General features: G+C 50.3%; 1 protein-coding gene across 3 annotated transcripts in view; it reads right to left on the minus strand.

Annotated features, from left to right (window-relative positions):
• Positions 1-22,188, minus strand: part of Pknox2 (PBX/knotted 1 homeobox 2) — a 270,318-nt gene that overhangs the window by 69,848 nt on the left and 178,282 nt on the right. For all 3 annotated transcript variants that reach the window (XM_050125637.1, XM_050125639.1, XM_050125640.1), the window contains exon 4: positions 8,988-9,096. In XM_050125637.1, the coding sequence (XP_049981594.1) occupies positions 8,988-9,074 (87 nt within the window). In that variant the 5' untranslated portion in view covers positions 9,075-9,096. The remainder of the gene's footprint in view (positions 1-8,987; positions 9,097-22,188) is intronic.

The raw sequence follows: 22,188 nt of genomic DNA on the forward strand, positions 1-22,188 counted from the left end.
CTTCTGGTGTGAGCGTGGATGATTTGCCTATATGTAAGCTTGTGCACCACATGCATTCCTGGTGTCCTCAGAGACCAGAAGAGGATGTCAGATTCTCTGTAACTGCACTTGCAGACCCTTGTGAGCTGCCATGTGGGTGCACTGACTCCAGCCTAGCTCCTCTGGAGAGCAACAGGTGCTCTTAACTTCTGAGCCATCTCTTCAGCTCCCTTGTCCCAGTTCTTAAGTGATTTCTCCTCTCTCCCTCCTCTAAGTGGGAAGAGTTGAGGCTCATGAAATACATGAATAGATATACCATATCTAGGGGAGCTAAGAGAGCCAACTCTTCTGACAGTCTTGTCTTCATGCCAGAATGAGTAGAGGAATGTCTGGATGGATGTAAAGGAGGCCAGAAGGTGCCACTCTGGCTGCCTTCTCTAGTGCTTGCATGACACCTTTCCCATTAAACACCTCCCTTCTCCAGTTTCGTCAGCATCTAGGCGAATAATAAAAGGCTGCAGCAGGCTCTCACACTGAAGAGCAATCCTGTGCCATTCCCCTGTCCACTTTAAGACAAGAAAACAGACGTGCACGCAGCTGACGAAACTCCTGGAGATCCTTGTTGCCGGTGTCTTGTCGCCCTACAGATTTCTGGCACAGAATTTCAAGTCGATTTCCCCAACAGTGACTGTGCTGAAAGCCCTTCAGACAGGTGGAGCCTAAGTAGAGAAGTGTGGAGGGCTTATTAGCCCAAAGTGGCCTACTGCTGTGCTGCTTTTTCTCTTGGAGGCCACAGAAGGATGGACCCTCCAGGGACCCGAAGCTAGAGAAAAAAGCGGATGACTAGGGGCGTCAACCCTGAGCTCTGAATTGCTGCCAACAGCCAGAGCCCACTGGGAATTCGGCTCTGATATCACAGAGGTGGAAGGCCGTAGCCTTGAGTAGAGAACCCCAGCAAAGTCTCCCTAGAAAGGTGCTGTGCACAGGGGAGAGCAGGGGTATGGGCATCACATAAAAGAAGCCCTGGAACTCACCCTTGATGCTGACTGCTGGGCAACTTTGCCTGTGTAACTTTCCCTCCTGATGCATTATCGGAGGAATGGGAGTGAAATTCCTTACCCTCTATCCCTGCTGAGAGGGCAGCTGTCCCTTTGTGGTCCTGACAGAGACACCTCAGAGTGGGCAGAACACCTGCTCCGTGCTTGCATGACTGGGTAGCATGGTTCCAATGATCTGCCAGCTTGTCTGGCTCTCCTGTCAGACTGGAGGATGCATGAGGGCAGAGGCCAGGTTTTGCCTGTGTATTGCTGTAGCGCCGCCGTCTGACACAGTGGCCACCCAAACTCTATGGAACTTAGGAGTGGATGGTGAGGAGCAGCTAGGACTTCCCATCATGCACTGCTACCTTTCTAGCTGACCCCAAAGGCCTCGGATCATAACGGGGGAAGTCTCTGACCACACACGGATTGGAGCAGCGGGCACCTTGCCAAGATCTGGAGCTAATGGATCTCGGCAGGATGTGCTGAGGTGGGCATCTCCTTTACACAGGCTCTTTCTGCCTGTGAGACTTGGGCAACTCTTCAACCTTTCTGATCCCTGTCTATAAAATGGGAAGAATTCTTTTTTTTTTAAAGATTTATTTATTATGTATACAACATTCTGCCTCGATATATGCCCGCACACCAGAGGAGGGCGCCAGATCTCATTACAGATGGTCGTGAGCCACCATGTGGTTGCTGGGAATTGAACTCAGGACCTCTGGAAGAGCAGCCAGTGCTCTTAACCTCTGAGCCATCTCTCCAGCCCGGAAGAATTCTTTATACCTACGGTGACAGGTGGTTAGAATGAAATGAGGTAATGTATGGAGAAGCAGCTGGAACTTAATAAGCCTCAACATGGCAGTGGCTGTTAACATAATCCTTGTACCTTAAATCCTGCACCCCACTAGCTGGTTGCTTCTCTTCTCCTCTGTGGGTCTGCCCTGGGGTTCTGTGACATCGGTATACCTCCGCCAAAAGAACCCACTCTGTAATACTCCCAGGGAGGTGGGGCCATAGAACGATAGAAACAAACACCACCAGTCCCATCAACCGTCCCCTGTGCAGGGGACTCAGTTCCAGCGAGTTCCAGGTGCCCTCTCAGTTGCACAGATGAACACTACTCTCTCCATTTCCACCAGGAGGGCACACAGAAGCATGACAAAGCATGGGCGCTCTGCCAACTGCTCCATCGCATTTTCTGGGTTTACCTGCAGTGCTGGGGACCGAACCCAGGGCCTTGTGCATGCTAGGCAAGTGCTTTCCCCATGAGCTACCCTTGGCTAAGGGCTGTGGATTCTTTCTTTATTCAGTCTTCTTTTGTCTTTCTTTTTCTTCTCGGAATCCATGCCCCACCCTCTGCCATGCCCTTCCAGGACCCACACCTCCCGGGTTTCCTCACTACACACAGTATTGTTCTTGTGTGTCTTTGATCATACATCTCCTTCAGATTCCTTGCTACAAACCTTGATTGACCCGTACCTGTAACTTCTCAGCACAGGCACTTTTAAGACACATCCCTTTCCCAACCTCCTCTGAGCCCTAGACCTGGCAGGAGAAAGTCAGGATGAGCAGTCCTAATGGAGCCCAACAGATTCTGAGCGGGTCCAGCCCACCAAGGGCTTCAAAAGCTCCAGCCAGTAACTGGCACCCCGTCTAGTGCAGGAAAAAGCCAGCATGGGTTCATTTTCCTAGCACCCAGAGACTGCTCGAAGACCTATCTGGAGCCGGGTGGTGACAGTGCCCTTTAAACCCAGCACTTGGGAGGCAGAGGCGGGAGTTGAACTCAGTGAGTTCAAGACCAGCCTGGTCTACAGAGTGAGTTCCAGGACAGTCAGAGCTACACACAGAAAAACCAAAAGAGACCTGCCTGGGAGAGGGTCATTACTTGAAGCCATTTGGGTAGAACAGGTGGGAGGCAGCATCAGGCTTGGCCAGTGCCGACACTCTCCGAAGAGGTAAATAATGAATTCAGAGTTTTCAAAGCTGGGGCCTGTTCACTGAACCCCAGCAAGGGAGACCAGCGCTCCTCCCCACACTCTCTTCCCTCACACCCCAGGGCTCTGGGCTGCCCGAAAATGGCTGATGATTCCCATGGCTGTCTCTGTAGGAAGCATCCTCACTTCCTCTCCCAAGAATCCATTCTTTCTTCCACACTCTGCAGGATCAGGTACCCTCGGCCCCTGCCTGTCTGTATCTGTACCCACTTTCAACATCTGTGATATTAAATGAATTAAAAGAGTGAGTGATAGTTAAAATGCTCCGGACAAGCAAGATGCTACAGAGGGCTCCTCAAGATACCTGCAGTCACCCTAGGGAGGGGGAGCATTGACAGAATCAGGCAGCACCTGGCAGGAGGAGTTCCTGGGACAAAAGGCCTGAGTCCTCTCCACAGGATCCCTGGGCCAGACAAGTCCACAGAAGAGATAGGGTGCCGCTCAATGGGGGGAGAGGTCTGGACTAATGAACTCATTATACAGGGCCTTATAGGCAGTGGCTTAGCAAAGGGAGTCTTATCAGTTGCAGCCTCCCCCATCCTCCTAGCTGCGTACCTGGAGCATCGCTGACAGGAAGCTATAAGAGAGGCCAGGAAAGGGATGGAAACCCTGTCTCATAGGTCTCAGCTTTGTACAGTTTTGGGGGGTGTGTGTGACCACTCCCCTCCTTCCCACTCATTTCCACAGGATTGCTCACTTCTGTCATAGTCCCAAGCCAGTCAATGATTTCCAATAGACCCTTTGGGGAGCCTAACAGCGTCTGATTGTGTGCATGTGTCTATCCGTGTGTGTGTGTTCTTAGCTGGAAAAACATATCTGATATGCCTATTGTGTTCCTAATAAAAAAGTAATTAAAGTTCAATCCCATCTGGGCCAGAGAGATGTGCAGAAGACACAGTGAGGAATCAAACCCCAGCATGGCTGAGCAGACGCCGAGAAACCCACACCCCAGGTTCATACGACAGCGTTCACAGGTGAAAGGCAAGAAGGGCAGAAGTTCCTCTTTACCCCTGCAAAAACCAAGGCCCCGCTGGGACAGGAACTCTTAATTCTACACTTCTAACACATAGCACACAGTTGGCAAGGCCTGCAGGAAGCACTCAGCGTTTGTTCAAGAAGATGAGTGAATGCAAGCGATCATTACTGAAATGACTCGCCTGCGTTTGTGGACTATAGCAGAAACAGGGCGAGGGTCGTCCCAAGACGCTTGGCTGCCTGCTGTGGTGGACATCCTACTCTCCAGACCACCAACTCCAAGAGCAACAGGAATCCTGGTGTCTTACTCACCTAGTTCCTCCTGCTAGGTCCCAGGGACACGGAGTCTCCAAAGATGGCATAGGAAAGGACACAGCATATACAGTGCTCCTCAGTCCTGCTGTTGACTTGAATCACCTGTTCCCTGGCTTATTTTAGGCTTTGCATCCTTGGGCTGCTAACTATTTTTGTAGCTGTTTGGGATACTTGTCCTACTTGGAGACAGGAAGTTAGACAATAAGATCTCTGTTTCTGGTGATGGCAGAAACTGAAGTAGTAAGTTAATCAACAGTAAAACCTAAACTAGGTTCTGAGCATGTTTATAACGGGCTTTCTAGTCCTGGGACCGATCCATCATCTCCTATGCAGGGGCAGAAAGGGCCCAGCTAGAACCTGGAGTTTGCTTTTGCCTTCTCTGCAATGAAGAATCCAGGTCTAAAGATATAGGTGGCCCAAGCAGGCAGGGAGAAAGGTCACTGAATATAAAGGGAAGAAAGGCCCACAACAAAATAAAAGAGAGAGAAGAATCTGTTTTGATGAGTCAAATCGAAGGAAGATGGGTCTCCCATATGGTCCCTCGGGTGTTGCCCCGGGGGGCAGGGGGAACTGTCAATCAGAGCTACAGAAAAGGCTTAGGAGAACTTTCAAAGCAGATGAATTAACTCGATGCTGCAAAGTGAATGTGTTTCACAGGCAGCTGAGCAGAGGACCCTGCAAGGCAGGGGGCTCCTGGCCTTAAAGAGATGAGAGGGATGTAAAGGAGTGTGACAACATCTGAACCTGCTTGCCCGGCACAGCTGCACGGCCTGGATGGAGGCCATTCACAGCCAGGGGCCCCATCCACCCCCTTCTGCCTTGTTAATGAAACCAGCATGGGGATTCTAATGACTGATCAAAGCCCAGCCAGCTTCCCCAGGCCTGATGCACCCCTGGTTCTGCTTGGAGCATCAGGGCTAGGAGAGAGAGAGGGGAAGCTGGGGAAGTGGGGCAAGAGAGGATTCTGTGGAGTCTGGCCTCTGGCTCCTCTTACCTTCCTTTGCAGGAAGGGAGGAAAGCATCATTTTGAGCCTGGATCTATGAGTGCAGTTTCCTTGGTTCCTGACATAGTTCTCTTTACTCCAAGGGCTGCAGGGGGACAGAGCAGTAGAATTCTGTTTTTTATCAAAGGGCTTCCTTCTGAGTTGCCGTCTTGTGCCCTCTGATGAACGAGGAAGCGGGTCCTGAGGAAACTGTCAGAGTCCCTCTCAGAGCAAGTCTTGTTATGTCATTCCGTGTCAAGTCCAAGCTACCTGCCTATCATTTATTCCTAATCTCCCCTACCCCTTGAGTACCACATTCACCAGAGCTGAAAAAGGATCCATTAAGATTTCTGCTTCCTGGTCAAAAGCTCATGCAGCAGGGTTTGCTGGAGATGCACAGACCGAGAATATTAAACACTGAATATCAACACCAGTAGACCAGATGATTTAAGTATGTGTCTTGCCCGTAAACCAAGAACACTTACGGAACAGTAGGCATGTGTCTGTGTTTGAGGAAGGGTAGGGTGGGGCTTGCTGTCTTGTGCTTCCTGGAGCTCGGTAAGGGTGGAGAAGCTGCTGCCCTCACTAGCAAATCCGTTTCCTGGATTTGCCGATGGAGCTGCAGAAGGGAGAACTTGGCATGGTGGAGGATGCTGCACAGGCATATGCTGCCTGACAAGAAACAGAAAGACTTCCAGGTATTTCTGCGGTGGAAAGAGAGGATAGGAACACCTTATATACGACTAGAACTAAAGAGTCACAGGGTGGTTGATACCACAAGAATCCTAGAAAAGAGAGCAGAGTGACCTTTGCTGGTATTTTATAAATATATAATAAAGGGACATGACTTTGAGGGTTCCATTTAGAGTTGGCAGCAATTCTGGATAGTAGTGGAGGTTGTAGACATCTCAGTGACTGTGATGGCCAAGCCCACTGTGGCAGAGATGCATAAGAACAGAAACAGTGATCTAGGAATCAACACAATGCATTCAACTGAGGGTCCATGCACCTACTTCATACCTCCCTGTAGACAACATTTTCTTTAACCAATCCTTATAGAACTCTGAGTTTGAGCAGTCCCCCCGTGTCTCTTCAGTGCATAAAATAAAGGTCTGGATCAAGGGCACAGACACAACATATTGGAATTAAAGTGTTACAGTTTTTTTTAAAGACAAAAATATACTGAAGAGCCATCTAAAGAGAAACCAGAGTATGAGGTATTGGAGTTACACAGTAGAGGGCGCTGTCGCTTCAACAGAATTCAACAGAAAGCCAAGCAAAGGAAAGTATCTGCTTGAAGGGTTCTACTGGGTTATTGTTTTTTGCAGTTTCTAAATATACAGTTAGTCTTCAGAGTATAATAAACAGGATGATGTCCTTATGAGAAGTCACAGAGTTTCCCCCGGACAAACTCAAACAGCCCAGAGAGCTGGGAGCCACTTAGCCACCATACCACTTTGGCTTATGCCCAAATAGCATGGGGCCGTAACCATTAATGCTGCTCTACTAAAATGGAAAAGGGAAAAAAAAAGTCTCCCTCCTTTTTAATAACTTTATTCCCCAAACTTCAAGATGAAAATTGCCAAGTTAAGAACTTGCCTAGAAAAAAAATTCTAATTTATTATAAAGAAGGTCCGGGGCTTGGGAATTTTTTAATGCAGATTCCTAATTTTCCAAAGTGACAGTCTCCTGTGCATTTGAATAGATTATGCTCAGTATTGCTAGCCCTTAGCACAACGGGAACATTATTAAAACGATTGCATGGGTCTCCGAGGAGTGGCCCTGCTTCTCGCTCCCTTTCTCATTTTGGGGACTCCATATCAGAGACTGTCCATTCCTTGCCTGTGAAAGAAACTGGCTTTCCGGGGAGGTGACAGAGAGTCGTGTCACATAGGGAACAGAAGTCACCGATTAGACCTGAAGGGGCAATGAAAGAGTTTCCTGAGAGTCCCCCATTTAAGATGAGTCCCCTGTGTGCCTGACCCACGGTCCTATTATAAGGCCAGGCTTTCCTGAAGACACCGTGTCAGAGAGCAGCTGGTTCTTTAGGATAATGACATTACAAGGGAAATAGAGCAGAGTTTTCCCCGGAGAAGCTGGGGTTAGCTCTTGAAAGCTGAGAGAAAGGAAGGCAGGGGGACTAGCTGCATGGAATGCTAGTGCCAAGCTCACCCTGGCCCTGAAGAACAGGGAAAACGACCTTTGGGGGCATCGAACTCCAAAGGCCAGTATTGCAGGACCAGAGAAAGCAGCATTTCTTCCACAAACAAGAAGCTGCCAGAGCCTCTGTTTGGAAACCTTACTCCCTGCTTCCTTCCACCCACTCCATCTCCGCCTTCACCTTTCTTCTACAGCCTCCATCCTCATCCCATTTCTTAACGTTGAAGAGCTCTGGAGAAAGAACGTGAAGGTGTGGTGTAGAACAAGCCTGGAGACTAAAGAACGGTGCCGGGAGGTCACTGAGTGATGAGGGTTTCTGTACTTTCGGAGGGAGGAGTCAGAAATGGTCAGCAAAGAGGTCTCACACCATCTGGCAACTTCCCTGAAGTTGGGAGTGACATTGTGTGCAGGACAGCTGCACTGGGCTTACACGAAAGATGGGGCATCAGGAAGCCATAGGTCCTGGTGGGAACAAAGCCCTCTGCCCTGTCTCCACACCTGAGTACTCATTTTCACGTGGTCTGTGAGGATGGTCGTGTTTGAAATGCTGGCTGGTGTATAAGGGATGGAGAAGGAGGGGGGGGGGGCTGCAGAGAAGGCGCAGGAGGGCCTCCCTTTGTTTAAAGGCCAAGGGGACCTTCTAGTGGGCACAGTTCACATGCCACTCACCCAGTAGGTAATTATTGAGCTGATATGAACTGACCAGACTTGCTCTTAGAGAAAGGATGAGAACACCAGGTAAAGGCCCCCAAAGGGTACTCTCCTGTGAAAGCATAACCCCTGAACTCAGGCTTTTGGAGACTCAGGGGCCGGTGGGAGACACCTAAAGTCCAGAGACAAGACGGGATGGATCTCAGGGACCGCAATAGCCCAGTCCACTCAAGCTGGCAGCTTCCCGGGGAAAAACAAAACAAAACAAAAACCCCAGAGGGACCAAAGTGGTGGGAAGACACTGCTGTTGAAGATCACAGGTTTTGCAGCCAGAGAGGGAGTTTCAGAAGAACAGGGAGCTGAACTAATGATGGAAGACAAGGGCTGGGGAAGGGGAGTTGAAGTCACGGACCAAGATTCCTGCTTTTTCTAGGCAGAAGTCCAGCAGAGCCCCCAAGAGATTCTTCTAACAGGCAGGTAGCCAGGCACTGCTCTGAAGGACTCAAGAGACCAGGGGAAGGGAGGTCTGGTCCTGGGATAAATGGGAAGTCTCCTAAACACAAGCTCATCACATACCGAGATCTCCAGTGTGAATTTTGCCCTAAGCAGAACTAAGGGCTTTCGTTGTTCTTTTCAATGTCCGCAGGGAGAGAATGGCAGACAGACTCCAGGCTATGGTCCGGGTGACAAAATTAACCTAGGCAGTGTCGGAGCCTGGTGTTTTGTCAAGTCTGATGACTCTTCAAGGATCTGTATTCTCCAGACCAGACTCTCCAGAGAAGCCTCCCCAGGGCTGACAGGCTAAAGCTGAGGTAGGAATAGCCCAGTTCCACCCTCGCGTGGGATTTCCAAGACTAAGGTACTTCCCCATTCTTCCCTGGCACACTCACCTGGGGGCTGTCCTGGTAGGGTGGGGGAGGGACATTCTGCGTGGCCATCATTGTCAGAGCTGGGGCTGGGGAGGCATGTTGCATCATGGGATTAATTCACATGGAGGATCTGCGGGCAGAAGAAAAGGGGCCGCACCATTAGTACAGGGTACAGGCAACCCAGGGAACTAACGATCTCCACGGTTTTTTTTTCTCTTTCACCTGGAACACCTGGATTTGATGGGCTATGCAGGGATTGGAGGTTCTTCAGAGGAACGAATCAGAACGGTGGGAGGGGGCTAGGTAGAGAGGGGTTTGCTGTGCTATTTTGACTCAAAAGAAGTAATATTCAAACGATATGTAAAACAATCGGTACCCCGCAGTGATGCTTTGCTCAGCATCAGCTCAGGCCTGTTTGGCAAAGGGGATGCAATGGGTAGCTTGGCTGGTGGCAGGGCTACCCGTCCCTCCCCCCCCCTTTGATGAGGGCGCCCCTTGCTCAACCCTTCCCAGGTATTCTGGAGAGCCTTCTATCAGCATTCCCCTAGGCCTCCTGCTTCCACACTCGGGGTCTCCAAGCCCCAGGCTTGCCCTCCCATGTGTGCTCATCATACCCCTAGTGGTAGCAAGGGGCATGGGCCATCTGCCCTCTTGAAGACCAGTCCAGAGGGGATGTGCCAGGAGGTTTTGGGGGCGGGTGGAAAGAACGGGAAAGCATTAATCACTTCCTGGTTTTCTTAGATTCATACTGTGACCAGGACTTTCTTCAGTTTTGGTTCAATATAGTTACCAGTATGTAGAGCCATAATGCCTCTTACATAGGCGGGGGCAGATCATGAGGGGTGTGTGTGTGTGTGTCTATGTGTCTGTGTGTGTCTCTGTGTGTATGTCTATTCCACTGCACCCCACACCACCCCCTCACCAGTGCACAAACTGCCCCCTGAGGGCTTCAAAGTTTCTCCTTGAGCTAGACCATGGTTTGTAAGCCGAGCCAGTCTGGCAGTGCCACCCCAGGAAACAGAATGCCCAGAGAGATGCTGAGCTGCAATGGATGCCCTGAAATATTTAGAGACAAACACTCACACTGTAGCTGCTGATAGAGCTCTGTCCAGCATGGGGCAGGAAAGCCTAGGAACATGGGGCGGGAGAAATTGTCTCCTGGGCTGGTTAGTTAGAAGTCTTTGTGAGCCAGTGTTCAGACTTCCCTGTCTCTCCCTGAGGGCATTGGGAGGGGGTGTGTGGGTCCATCCATCTACCCCTTCCCAGAACCTTCCAAAATGTCCACATACCTAAAGTCTGTAGCAACCTAAAGGCATCTTAGAGGTGCCATTAAAAAAAGATGTGGGTCTCTGGAGAGAGAGAGAGAGAGAGAGAGAGAGAGAGAGAGAGAGAGAGAGAGAGAGCGCATGTGTATCTCTCTGTGTGTGTGTATATGAGTGTGTGTGTGTGCACACACGTGTGCACGTGGTTGTTGCTATTACCGCTCTTTTCATGAAGGGAAGGAAAGAACTTCCCTGGCCTGAGCCGATTCTCCAAAGTACCAGGCATGCCTTGACCTCAAGAAGCACACGCAAAAGCAGTGGGGATTCATGTTTCATTCAACAGATGCTTATCACATATCGACTCTGTGCAGGGAACTGTGCTCAGGAGTGGGCAGGATGGATGAACGCGGCCAGATCTTCTCTCCAGGGGGTACGGTTGGTGGAGGGAGGTGATAATTTGGCAGGAAAGAAGAAAGTAAAGTGGGGGTGGGGCTGGCAGGGCAGGGAGCAACAGCTTCTCCTAGGCCGAGTGAGCATCTTGGCTTCGGAGGCCTATGCACACTCCTCAGCCTCAGAAGACAGGCCACTGAGCTTGCCTTGCATCCGTCTCTACAAGATGGTCTAGCCTTTGCACAGATGCCCAAGAGAGAGCGAGGGGGAGAGCCTGGTTCCTCTGCCAGGACAATATCCATGTTTGTCTTCATGGCCAGGCTTTTGGGTTGTTGTCAGCTTCAGGGAGCAAGGGCAGACTGGAGAGAATTACAGAAGGAAAAGGAGGAGGCAAATTATTTCCTCCTCCGCCTCCCCCTTTGCAGTGTGTGAGAGGGATCCCAGGATGCTATGTTGTTCTATGTCTGTACTCCACCAATGACCTACATCCCTGGGCCAGAGGCAAATGTCCTGAGACATTAGAAAGACCTTCCGAATGAAGACCCTTGATGCGAGCCGGGTGTGGTGGCACACATCAGTAAACCTAGCACTTGGGAAGCAAGGCAGGAAGTCACAGCAAGATTTGAGGGCAGCCTTGTCTATATAATGAGTTTCCAAGCCCCTGGGGCTACATAGTGAGATCCTGTTTCCTTACCCTTTACCCTTCCATCTCCCCCAAAAGACTTGATAATAAAACAAGCCCTCTTTTGAAACCTGGGAGAATAAGGACATAGAGATCTTGGGAGATGATAAGAACTCTGTTAGATAAAACCACTTTGATGGGTCTAGAGTTTGGGACGTTGTACGGGATAGGAATGAGCCAGGACACCCACCCCCAACACACACACAAAGCACCAATCTTAGATGTTCAGTTACCGAGGGAAAAAAAAAAGGGGGGGGAGGTGCCAGGGTTGCAATATCAGAAGTCTCCGGAAGAGGGCGCACAGGGCAGAGACACTCCCGGAGCAAAATCTAGGAAGGTTTTTCTCAGCCTGTCGGGGCAACTATTTCTTTTAACATTGGGTTTGAGTCTGTTGGTAACTTCATTCCGTAAGTAAGAAACTCATAGTGAAGTCAAGGCAAAAAAAAACTCCCCAGAACTAAAAAAAAAAAAAAAAAAAAATCAAAAACTCAAACAGGAGAATGTTGGTAAAACAGAAAAGTCACAAATCCCTATCCTTTTGTTCCCGATCCCATAGTGGAAGCAGGGTCAGTTAAGAGAAATATCCTCGATAATGTCTGCTGCAGGGCGGGGAAGGATAGCTCCGAGTGCTCTGCTTCTAGAATCAACCATCCACAAGGCGGAGAAATTTTTTTTTAGTTCTCAACTTGAGCCAAGCTGGGCAGCAGGGAGTCTTGATGGCTCTGGCTCCTCCCCTTCTCTGGAGTCACCATAAGCCCCTAAGCCACTGCCCACTGCCCTCTAAGGATTTCTCCCGCGAGAGAACTGGAGGCCTTTTCAAAAGAGGCTTAAGTTACTCTCAGCTCGAACAAGCACAGAAGCTTCTGGAAACTTGACCCTCCAGAGCTCAGCTGTCTTGAGACCTCCGCCCCCATGCTTATCCAGGAGACTTGCTGTACCCTTAATCCCTCCACCCACACACGCACCCCTATCCGGCTTGATCCTCCTTGAAAGGGCATATGCCCCATCCTGGAGAGGAATGTGGGGATCCAATAACTCATCCCGTCAGGGTCTGGAGGTGTGTGTGTGGGGGGGTGTTCTTCAGCAGTAGCTGAGGTCTTGGACCTTTGGGGAAACCTGCCCTATGCAGTTTCTTTGGCAGCAGAAAGAGAACCCAGTTCACGGCTCAGGGCTCCAGGGCTCCACGGTTTTATTCAGCGGTTCTGTGGGGTTGCTGGCCCTGTCCAGAGGCCCTCTCGTTTCTGTCACTAGACACCACACCAGGGCATTCAAGGAACTACAGCCAAGGCGGTAATTGGAGGGCTCTGAGGAACAGTTACCGCGGAGAATTCCTTGGTCTGTAGGCTCTGCTTGAGAATTTTCTCTTTGATGCCGAAACCTGTACTATGCGGTAACTACAGGGTGGGGGAATCCCACGCAGCATTCAACTTCACAAGGTATTCAGCAGGAGGCGATTTGTGTCGCTGATACTGTCACCAAAAGGAGCCCAAAGTGCCATTTTTGCAGGCCCAGGAGTCAAGTGAGGTAGTGGGGAAGCAGGGCCACAAAGGCAGGTACAGATGATTCTCCAGTTTGGGACACGGGAATGTGCAGCTTAGGGATGTCCCTCTCCCTGCTTTCACAGCTCTAGCACCCCAGAGTCAGCGCCACGATGCCCTCAGACTGGAGCCCAAACTCCAGAGTGTTGACAAACACAGGCTGTGAAAAAAAAAATTGCCAAGCTCGTTAGAAGGAGCTCATTAGGACTTGTTGACATGAAACCCATTAGACCAATTAACATTCCATTAACGGCCCGGGGCACCAAGGGGTTAATGCTGCTGGGCAGTAATTGGGCAGGGGTGTAGGGGTTGGGGGCTCAAGGCCTTAAGGATGAGAAACAAAGTCTAATTGGGAACTGTCTGGCCAGCTGGCCTGACAGCATTTGTTCCTGGCCCCTGACCCTAGCGGGGACTAAATTGTATCCTTGCATCCGGTGCTGAGGTAGGAGAAGGAAGGAGAGACCAGATTTGCTCTGGCCCCTCCCTGTCACGCTCCTCTGCTTCAGCCGGGAGACGGCAGGTGGTTGGCGTAAGGACGAGGGGGAGGGGCACTTCCATCCTCTGACCCCGATGATTTTGCTTACATCGTGTCGTCCCCTCCTCCTCCCCCTCTGGTCTTGTTTTAGTCACCTTATTTTATACTTTATTTTTGGAATAAGGGTCTCCCTTAGGCAGCTCATGCTAGCCTTGGACTCACCATCCTCTTGTCTGGAGTGTTGGGGTGGTCCTGGGGATTCTGCCCACCCTCCAATAAGCAGTTAGGAGAGCTCTCAGACCACCCTCTAGGAAACCCTGCTTTCTCCTCCTCCTTTCCTCCCTCCCTCCCTCCCCCTCCCTCTTTCCCTCTCTCCCTCTGTCTTTCCATGGGTTTCCTTGCTCAGTACAAGCAGAGCCTATGAAGGTCTCACTTGGAGACTGAGTCTCAGTTTCCCAATCTGCAAAATCAGTTGACTAAGATTTACAAGGTTATTCTTAAATCCCAGGCTCTGGCCTGTGTTTAGGGTCCACAAGTCTACATTCCACAACCCGTAGGCTTTCTTGTACAAGCGCTTTTGCTTTTGGATTGTAGAATAAAGGAAGCCCCCAGCATCTGCAGAATCATAGACCACGATTAGCCCCTCCCCCATATACATATATATACTGATTTGAATGGTAACAATTGCATTTTAGCTTCTTTCCAAGTGTCAGTTCCCCATTCCTCTTCCTCCCCCAGTTCACTTGCAAGTGGAGGTGGGGGAGAGTCCTGAGGCCAGCAAAACCGGACCCCTCCCACATCCTAGCCCATAGACTCCTAGGTTATTTCTCCACCTGCATCCCCAAAGTCTTCCCCTCTCTGTACAGCTGCCCAGACCAGCGGTTCTGACGTCTAGACAGATTTGCAGGAGGCTGGAATAACACTGTGGACTCGGTAGGAGGGGCCGACAGGCTGCCTTAGTAACCTGGCTGGCTTCTCCCTCAGGGGCAGCCGCCTCAACCATTCTTTCCCTTCAGCAACAAGGTTTGTCCCCTGTGACAGACTCCAGTCCAGTTCCCTTTCCAGAAGCCACCTGAAGGAGGCGTTGTAGGGCCCCCTCTTTATTGCATTATATAATATAACCTGTTTACTAAATCAAGTAATCAGTCTCCTCAGGATTTACAGCTTTGGATGTGTATAGAGAATTGGACTTTGAGTCAAATTTAAAAACAAATAAAAATGAGAGGCAGCTGTTGCTGATAGTGTGATATTCATCTTTTGGAAACAAATTCACCCCAGTGCTATAAATTATGCCTGGAAAAAAAGTGTTGTTGGTGGGAAGGAATTGGCTAGGTCTCCTCTGCTGGCAACTCAGAGCGATGAATCTTGAAATAACGGTGTCAACCTGTCACTGATTTCATGTGACTCTGTGGATTTATCTAAAGAAACGCAGGCGTGTAGATGAATGTGTGCGCGCACACACACACACACGCGCGCGCGCACACACACACATACACACACCACTCTCCCTAGGTCTCTGTAAAACTCAGTAAAGGCTAGAAACCACACGCTGGAAGCTGAGTGTCCACAGGAACACTGTGGTCCCTGGATGCCTGGAGTTAGTACAGAGAACGGGACAGGGGCAAGTCTGTGGCCAGTGGAGGGATGAAGGACAATGGAGTGTAACCAATTGTTACAAAGTTCTAACATGTGAACAGGGACTTTACATCTGAGCCGTTGTCCTGATTGAAATGTTTTCAAAGGAGGGAGACATGCAGGGTCTTTAAGATGGGAGCTGGAGAATCATTGGAAAAGCCAGGTACCCCAGGACCTGGACCCGTAAGTTATCACAGCTCATCAAACACATCAAACCCTGCAGAATGCACTGTAGAAGATGACTCAAGTGAGCACTGCTAAGGTTGTGAGGAAGACTCCGGACCTGAAGTCTGGAGACATGAAAGCCAGAGACTAGCAGATAACACTTCCTGCTCCTTCTGATTTCAGGATGTTGTGGCAATCGGCAGTCCTTTGTTTAGTCAGGTCAAGCCCAGAGTGGCTCTTGAAAGCCAGGCAAAGGATCTGTGGTCATATCACTAAGAGAAGGATGTGTGGGTTAGGGTTTGCTCTCAGGTCTGGTCCTGCCATGTCTCTGTGTCCTAAGGCTGGTTTGCTCTACAGTTACCCTAATCCCGGGACACACACTGGAACTGGCCCAGAGCCCAGGTTCTTGCCGAATAACACAGCCAGAAGGCCCACTTCTCTAGCGCCCCTCTGGCTCCTGCTTGCATCTACAGAGTTGAGTAGGAAGCAGCGATAACAACAAGACCCACAGAGCCCTCTGGCCACCTATAGCTCATCATGCTAAAATTCCTTTGCCACCTTTCTAGGGTTTCCTACATGGAAGGTGGTGCTGGGTCACGCCCTAGTAGCATGACGCTGGTCTCCAGGGAGCAGAGCGGGGACGCAGCAGATTCCTTAAGAGATGTGAAAATCCCTTTCCCTCTCTCCTCCATCAACCCTGAGTGCCTCACGGAGCAAATGAGCAGCGCAGACCTCCTTTTGGCTCCTCACCCCGAGGAGCCGTCCTGCTTCCAGGGCCCTTCCCAGGTCAGCTATCTCCACCCCACCGCCCACTTTGTTGCTCGTCCTTGTCTGGGATAACAATGTGTCACCGTGTAAGTGGACCAAAGAGGCTTTTCTGAGCAGCCCTTTACGATCCAGCCTAGAGATGAGTACCAGTTTGCTCTAGAAGCCAGTTCTGGAGCGCTATTTTTCCACTCCATATCCCTTGGTTCCAAAAGGCAAAGAATTTGATTAATCATGGTTTTGGGTTAGGCCCCAGCCTTTGCTGGGGAATTACTGAGAACCATAGGCCCTCCTCATCGCCCTCAGCACCTCCTCACTCTTCAGTGAACAAAACTCTCTTTCCTTGCATTCCAGTCTGGCCAGGTTTCCCACCAAAGGACCTGCTGTCATGCTCCGTCACTAGGGGGGGGGCATGGTTGTAACTCACAGAGGTCCTATCTGATCGGGGCTCAGAGTTCGCTGGCTCCCAGTCCCCTCCAACTGTTCCTCCAGTTCAGCCATTCTTCAGCATGGCATGAAAACACAGACCAGGGGCCAGAGCCCCCTTCCTCAGCTGCTCCCACTTGGTACCAGCTCAGCGGAGTGGCGGAGCCTCTGTCTCCTGCCTCCCCGCCTAGCTGTCACACCTTCCCTGGCTTCAAAAAGCCGCTGATATATTTTACAAACTGAAACAGCAATTTAATTCCCCCTGATAGCAGCAATTGTCCATTAGATCCTCCTACCGAGGAGCTTAACAATAATTCCTTTCATCCAACTGCTTGCCTCTTCTTGATCTGAGAATCAATCCCATAAATAGCAGGCAAGAGTTTGCACATTACTCTCCCCTCCAGCTTTTAGCATTTTGATGAAGAATCTCATCTCTCCTTTAAGCACTTTACAACTTGGCAATTTCTCTCCCTTTGGTTCCTTTAAACAAAATAACACGACAACACAAAACCAGAAAGGGGTGGTTGGGGTGGGGCGGGGCCGGGGGGGGGAGCACGTCTGCTGTAAGGAGGCAGCAACATGGTGCTCTCAGCGCTGTCCCAGGAGGTAGGTTTGTTCTCCTTGCTGCTGGGAAGCAGAAGGGGCTTCCCGCACTTCTGATGGGTTAGGCTGCTGAAAAGGGGTGCTGCTCTGTCCCTGCGGGGTGTTGTTAGCTTCTCAAACTTTACACTCCCTGAAGCTGGGTCTTGTTTTTGTCAACAGTATTCAACTTACAGAAATTTCTCCTTTCTCAAACACTCTTCTCTTGTACTTAGAAATGGAAGCAACGGGATCAGATCCCTGCCCACCCCTAAGGCAGCCAACCCTCTTACCTAAAGATAGAATTGTGAACTTTCTGTTTTGTTTTAAAACAGGTCTATGCTGAAGGCTCCCTGGAAACTATTGAGGATCACAGTGGCTCATCAGGGCCCTCAGCACCTCCCCTCTTCAGAACGAGGGCTTCTCTCTTGAGCTGCTGGGACCATAGTCATGCCCTATCACACCTAGTCACCCTCTTCCCTTTTTTATCTCCAGGCTTCTGTGAGTGAGTCTCCCCAAACATGGGTGGGAGAAAGAGAGGAACACATGAAGGAGGGGGCTTGAGGCTTTGGATGCAACCACGTGTCTTCTCCTTTGCAGCTCCAGTGATTAGTGACAGAGGAGAGCCCTTCAGCTCTTCCACGGGGTGTTGGCGACCGTAGATTGCCAGGGCATCGGGGAGACCCAAGCCTGGTCCCCTGAGATCCCCACCACATGTTCTCTCTTGTCTGCACACATGGAGAGAAACAAGTCTAAAGATGAACCCAGGGACTCAGAAGACAAAGTCCCCCTCGACACGCTCGATTCCCAGGTTTATTATTATTTGTGGAGAGCTGACAGCAGCTTTGGGAACAGAGCTGAGAAAACAACACAAGCAGGCCTGGCCCTTGAGGCTCCCAACTCAACAGAGACAAACAGCTCAGATGCTGGGGATCCAGGATGATTGAAGCCAGGCAGCTACCTCCCTGATGCCCTGCCTGCCTCTCTAGACTAGTCTGAGGGCTGAGGGCGGTCCACCAACTTAAGAGGGGAAGCAGGGAAGGGCTGGAACTAGAGCAGGGAACTTCAAAGCCTCTTTAAGTCCGTTACTCGGTGAATCTCAGATTCCCATGGAGCCAGAGCCTTTTCAGAGAGTCTGCCAGGCCTTTTCCTCTCTGAGAAGCACTAACCTGTGTTCTCTGAATGATCCTGGTCCCAAGTCTTTAAATTCATCTCCAGGAAACCAAAATGATCGAGAAGCGACTTTTTGGAAACAACTGATCTCTGGGCTGGGCTCTAATTATTACCGTCTGCTGTCCTGCTCTTAGCAGTGGGTGCCCTGCTCTGGTTCAGGGGGAGTCCACCTCGGTCCTCACTGCAGCTAGAATGGGGGCATGTGCCTTGACTCTATGTAACTGGTGTGCCAAGAATAAGCCCATAGAGGGAGGAGGATGCTCTGATACGAGGGGAAGTGAGTCTCTTCCTGGACTCCAGACTCATACTCCTTCTGGCAAACATGTCCTCTGTCCCTGTAAGATGTGTCCTCTGCACCTTTTGCTGTGTTTCTTGTCAGTTAGGGCAGTATTCTGTATTCCACAACCATGTCAATTCCTTCATCAAAATTTTGCTCCAAACACTCTTTGACCATGAAGGCTCCCTTCCTTTCCGTTCCGTCCCTGGCCCGCATCAACAGTCAGACCTGGGACACCACAGCAGGACAGGTGGCTTCGTACAATTCCAAGTCATCAAAAATCCCCCTCTGTACCACATGTCCTTTCTTGCCTAGTGATGTCTTTGCTCCCCCAGCAGAGACAAGCTTACAGCTACAGCTGCCACTTGCTAGGTGCTTTTTGTGAGATTGAAAGTGTACGCAACGTGAGTTCACAGGTCCCTTTCTCATGCATACACCTGGATGGCTACAGATCCATTTCTTTGGCTTATTGTTTTTTTTAAATATATTTATTATGTATACAATATTCTGTCTGTATGTATGCCTGAAGGCCAGAAGAGGGCACCAGACCCCATTACAGATGGTTGTGAGCCACCATGTGGTTGCTGGGAATTGAACTCAGGACCTTTGGAAGAGCAGGCAATGCTCTTAACCGCTGAGCCATCTCTCCAGCCCTGGCTTATTGTTAAAGTGTAAAACAAACACACCTGGGACCCTTTTCGTCCAGCTGCCATGGTGTCTCCAGCAAGAATGAGTTTGTGGGCTCCTTCCCTCATCATGAATTTTGATGAGGGTAAGACAGTAACACCGAAGAAACAGCGACCACCTTTTGCTGTGCCCTTTCCTCGAGTAGGAATGTTTCAGAAAAACAGGGAAGGAGGAAAGGAAAGGAGACCAGCATAGAGAAGGCAAAGCGCTTATGAGATCGAGTTGCCATCTTGAACTTGGCCCTCTACCGAGGCAGTCCCTTGATATTCACGTGGTCCAGACCCCTAAAAATCACAGGCTGTGGGGAACGCTGGTGTCCTCTGTGTGTAGCATGTTGCCTTTGGTTGGCAGCTAAGGCATGTGCTTCCCTTCCCTTCCCACAGTGGGGCTGCTGCTTCCCTGCTGGTGCAGTAATCCTGGTAGCAAGCAGGGCTGGGCCAAATGTATGCAAATATTTGATTGCATTCTGCTCTTGTTATTTTTATAGAAAAAAATGAATGAGTAAGAGATGAAAAAAGAAAGTGCTGATACCAGAGATAAGAATTGGGGGTGGGGAGGTCTTGTAACATGATAAACCCGAGACAAGGATGGAAGGCATTTAGCGGGCTGGAAGAAGCAGATCCAGAGTCTCCTGCCCTGACTGGACCGTGCGCTCAGTTAGGAAGGAAGAGTGAACACGAGATAATGAGCGTCTGGCTGAAGGCCGCGTCTCATCTCAGAGGCAACGCATAGCTGGGAACCTGATGCTCTATTTCCCGGTCTAGGAGGAACTCTGAAAACACATCCTGTAGGCTCAAGCCGCAGGCTGCCTGTTCCTGACTGTACATGCAACCATCGGAGGCCAGAACTCTGACTCACACTGACCCAGGTCCTATGGGTGCCTCCACGTCAATATGAACCCGAGGGCTTTGTTGGGGCTTGGGTAGAATAGGGAAAGGGAACCCTGTAGTTAGCCTTCTTTGCCACCCCACCAAGGCTTTTCAGGACCATCAGCAGCGACTGAGAAGAGTCCCTATTGTAAATGATCCAAAGGCAGAGACTCTTGTCTTTTTCTTTCCAGCGTTCGGTGATATTGGGTGTTTTAAGCCAGGGCACTCAGTAATTAGGAAGTGACCCTTTCTGGCCACATCTGCTTAAGTTCTAGCCGTGCCTCGCCACAGAAGTTCCCTCTGCTGTGCCTTTCTCCTAAGCTTTCTACTTCCTTCTCAGCTCAGAGAGACTCCGGGTAGTAAGCCGCATGGGCGGCTGAGAGAGACATCGTCGGAGGTCAGCAATAGTGTGTTTCCTCATAGCCTCTAAAGCAGGCAGCTGTTAGACAGAAGGGCAGATCACTGGGCTGTGCTTTGCCTCCCACTGGCTCCTGGCTTCCTCCTGCCATCCCCTCCCCTTTTATCCCAGCCTTAGGAAGGAGTCTGCAGGCCTCTGGCTTCTCCTAGGGAAACCTTTAGTCATGCTCTGCCCGTCCAGCTGCATCAGACCCGGAGACGTGTTTCATATTGGCAGCAGACTCTCTGAACACTAGCAACTTGTCTGAAGAGTGCAGCTCACATGGAGCCTTTGCGATGACGACTAATTTCCTATCGTTATGATGTCGATGGAAAAGAACGGGCTCTGCCTTCAGCAAGTTAAACCTTGTGCCTCTCTTCCCCCTTCTTTCTCCCTAGAAGATAAGCCTCCCCCGTGTCAGGGCATGGACCAGTGGGTGGAGGAGAAGATAATTTTGCCCACTTGTCCTCAAGGACCAATTAAGAAGAGGCTCTGACTTACAACAGACACCAACCTCCTGGGAGCTGCGGAAGGTAAAGAAAAGTAAGCATCCTGACTCATTTTGTCCGGAGCAGGGTGACCTAGGTAGGCAGGGAAAGTGAGCTGTATGAGGAAGGTCGTCAGGGTGAAAAAATGTAAATGGGGTCGTCATTTAAGATGACATCCCTCAAGGGCATTGATTGCCAAAGCAGGGATGGATGAATGCCACTCTCTGCAGGCCCCTCGGTGCTCTCTTCTCCTGAGGTGGCTAGTTGTATGTGGTCAGAGCAGCCGAGGCTCTGGGGCAGTCAGAAAGCCAACCTTCAAAGTCCTTGTCCTGGGATTTTTTTTTATTATTTATTAAAGATTTCTGTCTCTTCCCCGCCATCGCTTCCCATTTCCCTCCCCCTCCTTCAATCAAGTCCCCTTCCCTTGTCAGCCCAAAGAGCGATCAGGGTTCCCTGCCCTGTGGGAAGTCCAAGGACCACCCACCTCCATCCAGGTCTAGTAAGGTGAGCATCCAAACTGCCTAGGCTCCCACAAAGCCAGAATGTGCTGGGATTTGTATAAGGGAGAAAATGATCCCAGCGGGAGACTTGAACCACCAGGATTATTTCTTAAACAAAAGCTATATGCATGTGTGTTGGCTTAAAAAAAAGGGGGTGGTGGGGTGTCCTAGTTAGGGTTTCTATTGCTGTGACAAAACACCATAAGCAGAAAGCAAGTTGGGGAGGAAAAGGTTTATTTGGCTTACAATTTCGTATCACTGTTCATCACTGAAGGAAGTCAGGACAGGAGCGCAAGCAGAGCTGGAACCTAGAGGCAGGAGCTGATGCAGAGGCCATGAAGGCTGCTGCTTACTGGCTTGTTCATCATGGCTTGCTCAAGCTACTTTCTTAAAGAACCCAGGACCACCAACCCAGGTGTGGTACCACCCACCATGGGTTGAATCTCCTGGAGGCATTTCCTCAGCTGAGGCTCCTTCCTCTCTGATGACACTGGCTTATGTCAAGTTGACACACAAAAGCAGCCAGTACAGGGAAGGCAGGATGAGTAGAGAGAAATGGAGAGGTAAGGAAGACCATTTCAGGGGGACTGGGAGGGTCAAGGACAGTGGATGCTGGGGAGATAGAGGACTCCTAGCAATGATTCACAACGGGGGGACAGCTGCCAGGCTGTCCTGATTTGTACCCCAGCTTTTCCTTCACCATATCTACCCTGGTTCAGGAGTAGTGGGGACTCAAGGTTTTAGGGTTACTAGTCAGAGGGAGTGAGGTAGGTCATGAAAAAACAAGGAGCTCTGATTTCTCAGAAAAATTTGCTCAGGTCAAGCAGCAAGTTGGCTATAGGATGGTCAGTAGAACTCAGTTCCCAAACAGCAGACTCAGTAACCAACCACTAGGCTCCTGGCAATGTGTGAGC

The sequence above is a fragment of the Alexandromys fortis genome, unplaced genomic scaffold, assembly GCF_014885135.2.
Source record: "Alexandromys fortis isolate MF-2015 unplaced genomic scaffold, M_Fortis_MF-2015_v1.1 scaffold_253, whole genome shotgun sequence".
Classification (NCBI taxonomy): domain Eukaryota; kingdom Metazoa; phylum Chordata; class Mammalia; order Rodentia; family Cricetidae; genus Alexandromys; species Alexandromys fortis.